This window comes from Urocitellus parryii, chromosome 7 (genome assembly GCF_045843805.1).
Source record: "Urocitellus parryii isolate mUroPar1 chromosome 7, mUroPar1.hap1, whole genome shotgun sequence".
In the NCBI taxonomy this organism is placed as follows: domain Eukaryota; kingdom Metazoa; phylum Chordata; class Mammalia; order Rodentia; family Sciuridae; genus Urocitellus; species Urocitellus parryii.
The window spans coordinates 69345017-69357595 of NC_135537.1; the positions used below are offsets into that span (position 1 = coordinate 69345017).

Here is a 12579-nt window from a genome sequence, read left to right on the forward strand (position 1 = left end):
GGCAGCCTTGAGGAACAAGAAATGAGTAAAAATAGACAAACTCTCATGAAGCTTACATTCTACCTGGGAGATGGATAAGTGAACTACTAAACTATGTTTTACATAATTTTTAATAGTTTCATCTCTTTTTGTGTAATTTTCAAAGGTTTTTTTGTTTTTTTTGAGGGATACTGGGGATTGAACCCAGGGGCACTCAACCACTGAGCCTCATCCCTAGCCCTCTTTTGTATTTTATTTAGAGACAGGGTCTTACTGAATTGCTTAGTACCCCACTTTTGCTGGGACTGGCTTTGAACTCACAATCCTCCTGCCTCTGAGCAGCTAGGATTACCAGGCGTGTGCCACCGTGCCTAGCTAAGATTTTTTTTTTTTTGAGCAGCCTAAACTTAAATGCTTTAAATGCTTTTTCAAAGTATCTCTGCATTTACCTCTCCTGGATAATTAATACCAATTATTTAGGTGCAGTCAGAAAAGCCCCATAAACAACCACAAGCTTAATTCTACCCCAAGCGGATATTCTGTTACCTTGAATTGGTGATGTATTTTCTTCAGTGCATATGTTTCCTCTTCTGTTTTGGGAATAAGTCTTATCACCTTATCACTATAAAAAAAGAGATGATATTTACTTTTTAAAAATAAAGATAACAGCTATCCCTTTCTTACCTGTTAAGAAACTGCCTCTGCCCTTAAGAAAAGCAGCAAAACTTCACTGACCAGTAAGTTTTTGTTAGTCTCTAATTACATTGGGTCTCTTTTCCTTGTCTCAAAACAATTTGGTATTTCATCAGTTTTTGAAGACTATAAAATTAAGAACCATTTGTTTATTTATTTTGAGGTATTGGGGATTGAACCTAGGACCTTGCACACGCTAGATAAACACTGCACAAAGTGCTACATCCCAAGGGCCCATTTTTTTTAAATATATTTTTTTTACTTGTAGATGGACATAATATCCTTATTTTATTTATTTATTTTTTTAATGTGGTGCTGAGGATCAAACTCAGGGCCTCACAAGTGCTAGGCAAGCGCTCTACCACTGAGCTACAACCCCAGCCCCGCATTGTTTTATCTTGACACTTAAAAAGCAAGTGACTTTTAGGGAGACGACATGCAGAATCCATACGCTATGGAAAGTTCCTGAGTTGGATTCTTTCCCCATCTCTGTGGGACAACTCGTTTCTATTATACAGAGTCTCCCAGCTAAACAGGAAACAGGCTGGCCAACAACGGCTTATAGGTGTGCCATGGGATATTGGTGGCTGCAAAGTTTTTAAACTGATTGAAGCTTCAAACCACGGTTAATAACCATCAATATTTTCCCACCATTGAAAGGATGATTGAACATGCTATTAGGTGTTTTATTTTTATTGTTTTTGTAAAGGCCCAGAATTGCCTAAGATGACTTGAGGTCTTCCGTGTGTGCCAGAGAATTCTCAGTGGGGGCCACTCCTTTCCTAAATTGCCAGGCAGGTATCATTAATTTCCAGGTGTTTCATGGGTTGCAGAGCATAGCTCTAGCATATAACCATCACAACTACTCAATGTTTTTTGCATAGAGTAGATGCTTATTAATTATTAATGGTTGACCTGGTACGGTGTGGTACACGCCTATAATCCCAGTGGCTGGGGAGGCTGAGGCAGGAGAATAGCAAGTTCAAAGCCAGCCTCAGCCAAAGCGAGGTGCTAAGCAACTCAGTGAGACCCTGTCTCTAGATAAAATATAAAATAGGGCTGGGGATGTGGCTCAGTGGTCAAGTGCCCCAGAGTTCAATCCCTGGTTCCCCAGTACCTCACCCCCCAAAAAAATTAATAGGTTGCATAAAGGACATTACTGAGAATTACTGCCTTAAAAAGGAAATGGGGGGGCTAGGGCTGGGGGTCAGTGGGGGAGCACTTGCCTTGCATGACTGAGGCCCTGGGTTCGATCCTCAGCCTCACATAAAAATAAAGAGATAACTGAAGATAGTGTGTCCATCTACAACTAAAAAAAAAAAATGTTTGAAAAAAGGAAATGGGAAAATTAAGTAAATAAAGGGCAATAGGAATAATAATTTTCATGACTTTCTATGGCATTTAACAATGACTTAAGATAGTGTGGGTATGCATGTGCATGTGTATATGTATATTCTCAACAAAAACCCTACCAGCTCACCCACAACTTGTCTCTCCAGCTTCAAATATGCACCAGGAATAAGGATGGAATTTGCATGCTTTTACATGGTTTTACTTCTTAGAAGAGTAGCAGTTCCAGAGATGAAGTAAAGCTAAAGTGGACAACATCAGACCCCAGGTGACCTCCAGATTGATTGGGCAGGATTTGGAGGGGGGGGGTATTTACTTTCACTTTCACTTCAAAGGATCCCATTTTACTTTCTTTAGTTCTATGAATGAAAAGGCCCTTGGCTTTGTGACAATAACTCAGTGTGTTTTAGGCACTACTCTAGTACATCTTTGCAGCTTTGGTTTTCTCAAATCACACAAAACCACCTCTCAGTGTCAATGTCATGAAGTCCATATTTCTGGAAAGAATAAAAGAAAGTAGAAGAGAGAAAAAAATTTAAGTCACCGTAAAACAACTCTAAATAGAACCTTTGGAATTTATATGTGATCTCATGTCTTCCATTTCTGGTACCTATTTCTCTGACCTTTGATTTTCCTGCGTTCATCTTACCCTGGCCTCTCCCAATTGACTCAATACAAATCTTGGCAGGGAAAGAAAACTCAGCTGGGTGATGCGGCTGTTTTTGATGGATGGATCTCTTGACAGCTTGTTGAAAAACACCTCCATCTGGGGCCCTGTCGGCTCCTGACGGGTGCAAAGAAAGCAATCTGTAGCTGTTTTACAGCCATGAAAACTACTTTTCTTTTCTTTTTTTCCTTTTTTTTTTTTAAAAAAAAAAAAGATGGATAAGTCAACCTGGCAATTGGTTTCTCTTCTGTGAATTCAGGATATAATGAACCACCCTTGGGATTATTTAACCCTGAAAGTGATGGCTCAAACTCAGCTTTGTCATTTTTATCACCAAAAGGTCACTACATCCCAGGCTTTAGAAATTCTCAGGTATGACTTTGGAAATGCGTTTATTGTTATTTGATTACTTATCTGAGTACAGACAAGAAGGAACACTATTTAGGAAAGCCCATGGAATGTCACACTTTCTGTGCGAAACAATAGATTATATTGATGGAATAACCAGTAACCAAAACCCAACAAGGGCTCCTTATTCACCAGGAAAAAAAGCACATGACCCCAAAGATTCCATTTTGTTTCACCAAACAAAAAGCTTACTCTTTGTAAATCTGATAGCTAACATGTTTTTGAAGTGGGGAACAATAATTTTATTATGAACAAGGAGGTTTCAGGTAATAGAGTATCAGCTGGAACTTAGAAAAGCCAGCTGGCCATAACTATCAAAGAAGGTGAGCAGAAAGATTTTCTTCATCATGTATCAGGGTTTTTCCTACTGCTAAGTGACAACATCAATTAAGACCCTTTGGCTACCCTGTGGGATTCAGATGAGGGAACCAAGGGATTGAATATGAGCTGAGGTTAGAAAGATCGCTGGGCAAAATGCCATTCACGTTAATGTGTTTGCAATAAAATCTTTCTAATTCAGAGAACCTACATGAACTTGTCTTCAGGAGGGAAGCACAGTATTGATTAATTACAATTTAAGGATATAGCATGGAAGCAGAAGGATATCTCAGGCAAATAATCTCCCAGGAATTTTTCCTTTTTTAACTTTTTAAAAAATTGTTCTTTTTACATATTCATAACAGTAGAATATATTTTGACATATTATACATACATGGAGTATAACCTATTGTAATTAGGATCCCATTCTTGTGGTTGAACACAATGTGGAGTTACACTGGTGGTGTATTCATATATGAACATAAGAAAGTTACGTCCAATTCATTCTATTATCTTTCCTAGTCCCATCCCTTCTCCCTTCCCTTCATTCCCTTTGTCTAATCTAATCCTTTGTCTAATTTGTGTTAGCACCCACATATCAAAGAGAACATTTGGACTTTGTTTTTTGGGGGGATTGGCTCATTTCATTTAGCATGATATTCTTTAGCTCCATCCACTTATTGGCAAATGCTATGATTTTATTCTTCTTTAAAGCTGAATAATATTCCATTATGTATATAAACCACATTTTCTTTCTTTATTGTTGAAAGGCATCTAGATTGATTCCACAGTTTAGCTACTGAGAATTGAGCTGCTATAAACATTGATGTGGCTCTGCTACTGTAGTATGCTGATTTTAAGTCCTTTGGGTATAAAATGAGGAGAGGGATAGCTGGGTCAAATGGTGTTTCCATTCAAAGTTTTCTTTCTGCTTTCCAGAGTGGTTGCACCAATTTGCAGTCCTATCAGCAATGTATGAGTGTACCTTTTCCCCCACATCCTCACCAATACTTATTGTTGCTTGCATTCTTGATAATTGCCATTCTGAATGGAGTGAAATGAAATCTTAGAGTAGTTTTGACTTGCATTTCTCTAATGGCTAGAGATGTTGAACATTTTTTTTCATATATTTGTTGATTGATTATATATCTTCTTCTGTGAGTGTTTGTTCAGTTCCTTAGCCCATTTATTGATTGGGTTATTTATTTTTTTGGTGTTAAGTTTTCTGAATTCTTTATATATCCTGGAGATTAGTGCTCTGATGTGCATGTAGTAAAGATTTTCTCCCATTCTGTAGGATCTGTCTTCACATACTTGATTATTTCCTTTGCTGAGAAGAAGTTTCTTTGTTTGAATCCATCCATTTATTGATTCTTAATTTTACTTCTTGCTCTTTAGGAGTATTGTTAAGGAAGTCAAGTCTTAAACTGACATGATAAAGATTTGGGCCTACTTTTTCTTCTATTAGGTGCAGAATATCTGTTCTAGTTCCTGAGTCTTTGATCCACTTTGAGTTGAGTTTTATGCAGGGTGAGAGATAAAGGTCTAATTTTATTTTGCTACATATGGATTTCCGGTTTTCCCAGCACCATTTGTTGAAGAGGATTTTCTCCAATGAATATTTTTGTCGCCTTTGTCAGAATGAGATAACCGTATTTATGTGGATCCGTCTCTGTGTTTTCTATTCTGTACCATTGGTCTACATGTCTATTTTGGTGCCAATACCATGTTGTTTTTGTTACTATTGCTTTGTAGTATAGTTTAATATCTGGTACTGTGATGCCTCTTGCTTCACTCTTCTTGCTAAGGGTTGCTTTGGCTATTCTGGGGCTCTTATTTTTCCAAATGAATTTCATAATTGCTTTTTATAGTTCTATGAAGAATGTCATTGGTGAAAATGAAAATTTTTGAGACAATTTTATTTAATATACCTACTATGATTTTGGATTTTTCAATTTTACTTTTGAATTTATAAATAGTATATTAAATAAGCCAGACACAGCTCCTAAAAAGGGTCTACCTGAATATAAAATAGTGGTTAAAAGAGGTTGGGAAGGGTCAGGGTAGTGGAATAAAAGGAGTCATGGTCCTGCCCTGCATTAATACATACAATTAATACTTGACGATAACAGACAGTTTGATTCATGTGTTTTGATGACATGTAGCTATATATAAGCTCATGGTTACAGTACTATATCTTCTGAATGGAACTTTTATCTGCATAAAGCTTCCTTTGGCTGATCCTGGTGACAGAAGCCTTGAATCCCCGTGACTCTAGAGATTGAAGCAGGCAGATTCCAAGTTTGAGACTAGCCTTGGCAACTTAGTGAGGCCTTGTCTCAAAATAAAATAAAAAGATCTGAGATGTAGCTCAGTGGTAGGGTATCCCTAGGCTCAAGCCCCAATACAAAAAATAAAAAAGAAAATCTTTTTTGGGCTCATTTAATACTCTTTACCTTGAATTTCATTTCCAAATATGATCACCTTGTTGCTTTCTCTCTCTCTTTTTTTTTTAACCTGGCAATATTTGCTTACCTCTCTCTTATGATCCTTATTTTTTTTCTGTTGTGTCTTTTGCAAACATCATAATGGTAAATTAAATTTTAAAATCCAGTATGAGTCTTTGATTTTTAAATGTAGAATTTTACATATTCACATTAACTGTGACACCTAATTCATGCAGCTTTATTCTTATAATTTTAATAAGTTCTTGTTGCCCTTTTTTTTAAAGTCAAGTCAGCATTTAATGATAATAAAGAGCCTATGTGTTTTAACCCATATTCATCTAGAGCATAAATAAGTATCTCTTTGACAGCAGCACATGGTATTATTAGAAAATTTACCATTTGACTCGATAAAAGTTAATATGTATTAAATTTTTAAATAAAACAATTAGTAAAGTAGATGTCACAATCTTCATATCCAATCAAGGTAATTCTTTCCTAATACATCCTAATAATGATGAACATACCTGCAATCAGGTTAGGGTTTTATTTTTTATTTTAATTTTAAATTTATATGACAGCAGAATGCGTTACAATTCATCTTACACATTTAGAGCACAATTTTTCATATCTCTGATTGTATACAAAGTATATTCACACCAATTCATGTCTTCATACATGTCCTTTGGATAATGATGTCCATCAAATTCCACCATAATTTCTAACCCCATACCCCACTCCCTTCCCCTCCCATCCCTCTGTCCTATCTAGACTTTGTCCATTCCTCCCATGATCCCCCTTTCTACTCTATTATGAATCCGTCTCCTATATCAGAGAAAATATTTGGCATTTGTTTTTTGGGGGGATTGGCTAACTTCACTTAGCATTATCTTCTCCAACGCTATCCATTTACCTGCAGATGTCATGATTTTATTCTCTTTTATTGCTGAGTAAAATTCCATTGTGTATACATGCCACATTATTTTTATCCATTCATCTACTGAAGGGCATCTAAGTCGGTTCCATAGTTTAGCTATTGTGAATTGTGCTGCTATAAACATTGATGTGGCTGTGTTCCTGTAATATGCTGTTTTTAAGTCCTTTGGGTATAGACCAAGGAGAGGAATAGCTGGGTCAAATGGTGGTTCCATTCCAAATTTTCCAAGGAATTTCCATACTGCTTTCCATATTGGCTACACCAATTTGCAGTCCCACCAGCAATGTATGAGTGTGCCTTTTCACCCACATCCTCGCCAACACTTATTGTTGTTTGTCTTCATAATAGCTGCCATTCTGACTGGAGTGAGATGAAATCTTAGAGTAGTTTTGATTTCCATTTCTCTAGTTGCTAGAGATGATGAACATTTTTTTCATATATTTGTTGAATCCCAGTGACTCTAGAGATTGAAGCAGGCAGATTCCATGTTTCAGCCCAGCCTTGGCAACTTAGTGAGACCTTGTCTCAAAATAAAATAAAAAGATCTGAGATGTAGCTCAGTGGTAGGTTATTCCTAGGTTCAAGACCCAGTACAAAAATAAAAAAAGAAAATCATCTTTTTTTATATCATCTTTTGAGAATAGAGGACACAGAGACTAACCCACAAAATTACAATTATCTTATATTAGACAAAGGCACCAAAAATATACATTAGAAAAAAAGATAACCTTTTGAACAAATAGTGCTGGGAAAACTGGAAATCCACATGCAACAAAATGAAATTCAACCTCTCTCTCACCATGCACAAACTCAACTCAAAGTGGATCAAGGACCTAGGAATAAAATCAGAGACCTGCACCTAACAGAAGAAAAAGTAGGCCCTAATCTTCATCATGTTGGATTAGGCCCCAACTTTCTTAATAAGACTCCTATAGTGCAAGAATTAAAACCAAGAATCAATAAATGGGATGGATTCAAACTAAAAAGTTTCTTCTCAGCAAAAGAAACAATCAGTGAGGTGAACAGAGAGCCCACATCTTGGGAGCGAATTTTTACTCCTCACACATCAGATAGAACACTAATCTCCAGGGTATAGAAAGAACTCAAAAAGCTAAACACCAAAAAACAAACAACCCAATCAATAAATGGGCCAAAGACTCATTGCCCTTTTCTGTCTTCCTAGGATTATCAATTTTCATTGTCAAGTATCAGTTTTCTTATCTAGTGGATTGCAAGCCAGAGCTCTTTCTATTTTTAAGTGAATTTTTTCTTATATATTTTATAAGCATTAATAGATACCCTTTTCTTCATTTCTAGAAAGTCTCTGTAATTCTATTTCTACCCTCCAAATAACAAAAAACCTTTAAAATCTTTTTTTTTCTGTATCCTCTCCACCACAATGTTTCCCCATCTTTGCTTCATATTTTGTTAAAATATTATGGAAATTGCATGCCATCTTGTGTATAATTGTAGATACCCAAATTGTGTCCCTTCAAAATTCATATGAAATTCTAACCCCCTTGATCCCAGATGTAACACTCTTTGGTACCAGGATTGGACCCAGGGGCACTTACCCACACACATTACCAGCCCTTTTTATTTTTATTTTTTTTTTAACTTTTTTTGAGACAGGGTCTCATTAAGTTGCTTAGGGTCTTGGTAAGTTGCTGAGGCTGGCTTTGAACTTGTGATTTCTCCTGCCTCAGGCTTCTGGGCTGCTGGGATTAAAGGCATGCACCACTGCACCCAGCTGGAGATCATGGTAAAATGACAGTAGTAGGGTGGGTCCTCAATCCTATGTGATGGAGTCCTTATAAAAGAAGAAAGTGTGGACAGAGACGTGCACAGAGGGAAGGCAACGTGTCTCCACGGGAAGCAGAATATAGCCATCTGCAAGCTAGAGAGAAAGACTGCAGAAGAAACAAAGCTTGTTGAACCTTGATCTTGCACTTCTTGTACCAGAACTGCAAGAAAATAAATTTCTGCTGTTTACATCATCCAGTCTGTGGATCTTTGTTAGAAAATGCTAGTTCACCAGAACTTCCTAAGACCTCAGCCTAAAGGTTACATCCTCAGGGAGCTATTCCTTGTCACCTGAATAATTTTAGTCACCTGTCCTACTATTTTCCCAATGTTCTGTATATTTCCCCTCAGAATACTTCATGCACACCACTATATTTTTGTTTAATGTCTGTAGCACTCACTAAGTCCATATAAGCAGGAATGTATTGAATCTTGGTTTATTTTTTGGGAGTCATGCAGGGTGCATTTTTAATAGAGGAATTTGGAGCTTGTTGTAAGTGGTACAGAGCCAGTTTTTTGTTTTAATTGCAATTTCTATATTATGCAGAGTGTAAATCAGAAGCCTATACCCATGCATTATAGAGACCTGGGGAATCCACTTCTTATAGGTATCCCCACATCTCCCAAAACCTTAATAGGCTAAAAATCTCCCTCAATTATTTTGGATGGAAGTAATTTTCTTACACTTTTGAGGTCCCCTGCTTTATATAGAAGACAATGCTCCTAACTTCCCACTTTGGCTCACTACAGGCATTGAAATCCCAGCCCCAGCCCCTAGGGCCCCTTTTCATGGACCCAATTTCCAGAGCCACAAGGTATCAGCTTTCCCTTGCAACTCTGTTTTTTTCCCCAAATGCCTGGCCCCTGGAAGTTTCTCCTTTTCTCCCACAAAACTCAATTATCTACTAAAACAAATGACTGGATGGTAAAAGTGCATACTCCGGAGCTAAGTTGCCATGCTAACTGTGTGACAGTGAGCAGGTTTTTAACCTCTCTATGCATTAGTTTCTGTATCTATAGATTGAGTTTACTGGTACACAACTCATGGGTTGTATGAGTGAACATAGAAAGCGCTCAGAATAATTACCAACACATAGTAAGGAGGTGTGTGTGTGTATCACATAGTATGGATACATATCCTTACACATCCCTCTCTCTATATATCCTTATAGACATTCACTATTATTATTATTACATTTTGCAATTATACCATTTAACTTAATTGACTATTTGGGCTTTGAGGATTCCGACTCATTACACTTCAGTCCTCTATGTACTCTCATGTTTTAATCTGTTGAATAGAAGAAAAAAAAAGTGATTCTCTTAAGAGCAAGCTACTTGAAGCAGATATCCCAGGTGGCTTCATAATGTATGACTTGCCATATGTCTCTCTTCGCATTTCCTCTGTTCAGTTATTGTAATTCCTTCCCTCTTGGGCCACACCCAACGTGACACCTACTTAAAAGAAGTCAGTGGACAACAAGGTGGAATGACAAGAGAGTTCTGCCCAGCTGGGCTCAGTCTGCTGAACAGCGGCTGACAGTGACTGACAGCTGATCAACCATATGTCATCTTTGGGAGTGTTTGCACTTGAGATCAGTTAATTGGCAGCACTAGGAGCAGCAGAGGTAGAGACAGTATTAGGCAAGTTGCTATAATGATGAAGTTCTAAGGGAGGCAGTGCAGGCACCTGGGGCATTGCACTTTGTGAATGCAAAGCAGGGGTCTGTACTCAAAACCAGAGGCCTGATTTAGAAATAGTCCTCTTCTCCTTTGTGTCTTTATAAGAAAATTTTATCTCCTGGTATATGTGGGGAACATCTTTTTCCATCCTAACAAATATACTAGAATTAAAAACAAACTTAATTTTCTTCATTTTTTCATGTCTCTTTTCAAGTCACTGGACTTATTTTCTCTCACCTATTTCCTTCTTAGGGGAGGAAAGTAAGGATGGATTCCAATCTTGGCTCTCCCACTTGCTCTCTGCCTTTGACCAAAATGTTTAAATTTTGAGCCAGCGAGTGCTAATGCTTAAAGTGTGTAGAAATACCAATGCACCATTAGACCAAGATTCTGTGAAAATTATTTCACCCAGCACATTTATTAAGGTTACATTATGTGCCAGGCACAGAGGTAGATGCCAGGGAATTAGCAGTTCCTGCCTGAGATGGTTTATCCATTTGTAATGCCAATGAGAAAGTGTCTGAGAAATTCCTAACTTATTACAGCCTCCTCAAATATAGTTGCTTCTCTTATCAATATTCTTGCCTTTTAAATGTAAAAGAGCCAAAAGCTAATGATTCTCCAAGCATGTTTCATTGTGAACCTCAGAAATGACAAAACATAATTTTGTTATGGATACAGTCATTCTTTTGTGTTGTGGATGCTGGGTTTTTGTTTTTTGACCTTTTTCATATATGGTTAAATCTAATCTCTGACTGGCTTTTTACTTTGGGACTTATTTGCTCTCTTCTCAGGCAGCTCTTTGGTATATGAGAAACACATATTAGGTTATCTGATTATTTTGTACAACAGTGACTGGGGATATGGGACACTTTGCATAAAATGAAAAGGGAAAAATCATTTCAGAATAAGTCTTACAGAGAGAATTTTTTTCCTATTGGTACAAAGCCACATATTTAGTTTTCTAATACTTCTAAAGACATAATTTACCAAGATGTAGTAAAAGGTTTCTAATGTTGCCATTCACAAGGTATCAGAATAGACAAGTAGCTGTAGTGGATGCCTTTGCCTGCTCCCTCCAATCCCATTTCCCTCACTTAAACCCTAATGGGACTGTGATCCTGCTTGGATCATCACCTCATCCCCAGATCAGGATTGATTTCTTATTTTCCAATCAGAGTGCTATAATCTGAAAATGGTTTTTGTTTCTACCAAAACTCATGTTGAGGCTTAACCCCTCAACATGGCAGTGTTTGGAGGAGAAGTCCAATGGGAGGTGTCAGGTCATAGGGATGGAGCCCTTATGAATGGATTAATGCTTTTCTCTTGGAAATGGTTCCACTATCAGGGGAGTTTGACCCTCTTTCTCTTTTCTGCATGTGTCTGCTTGCACTTCTACTTTTCTGCCACACGTGGTGCAACACAGAGTCCTCATCAGAAGCCCAACCGATGTCAATACTTGACCTTGGACTTCCACTCTTTGGAACTATGAGCTAAAGAGACTCCTTTTCTTTGTGAATTACCCAGTCTCAGGAATTCTATTGTAGTAATAGAAAACAGACTAAGATTCAGAGCTAGGACAGCTCCTGACAACTTTTGTTACTTTGGGGATGGTCATGTGTTATCAACTGGCTTTATCAGATTTAAAGGAAGGATACCTTGTTCTCTGGTGGTGGAGGGGGAGCTACATCTTCTTGAATGTAAACAACATCATGTGCTTGCCATAAGTAGCCTGTAGTTATGAAGAGAGCGAGGTTGGTGAGAAGTCACCCAAAGCTCACTGCAGACTATTAAGCGGACAGAGACACAGAAAGAACCTGGTTCTGAAAGGTCTTGTTGAATCTTGTTGAACCAATCAACTTTTAAGCTTGTCTTACTGCTGGACTTTGATACGTAATGTAATATATATATATTTTTTATTGTGTAGGCCAGTTTGAGTCAGGTTTTTTTTCTTCTCTTACTTTTAACCCAAAGTACAATAATAATACTTTTACTTGGTTTGGCTATTTTTGGAGGCATGAGAAAAGAGAAACCAACAGAATAAATTAATTGTTAAATCAGTTTTCACCAGTGGTAATAAACACATTGCATTCTTTATAGCCTTCCAAAATCTCTCTTTCTAAAAGACTTAGTTAGAGAGTAACCTAATTAATTATGGTGGCAGCTTAAACAACCATATGTACTTTTAGAAGGGAAGATTTATGGCACTCCATAGCTGAGACTCATATTCTCAAAGGAAAATAGGACAGTTTAAAATATTTGCTGAATTTTCTAGAAGTTTATAACCCATGAAAGAG

The 12579-nt window shown here is 37.4% G+C and overlaps 1 protein-coding gene across 2 annotated transcripts in view; it reads right to left on the reverse strand.

Moving 5' to 3' along the window:
* Positions 1 to 12579, reverse strand: part of Cpa6 (carboxypeptidase A6) — a 284829-nt gene that overhangs the window by 166306 nt on the left and 105944 nt on the right. For both annotated transcript variants that reach the window (XM_026407763.2, XM_077801156.1), the window contains exon 2: positions 526 to 601. In XM_026407763.2, coding sequence (XP_026263548.2) covers positions 526 to 601 — 76 coding nt within the window. The remainder of the gene's footprint in view (positions 1 to 525; positions 602 to 12579) is intronic.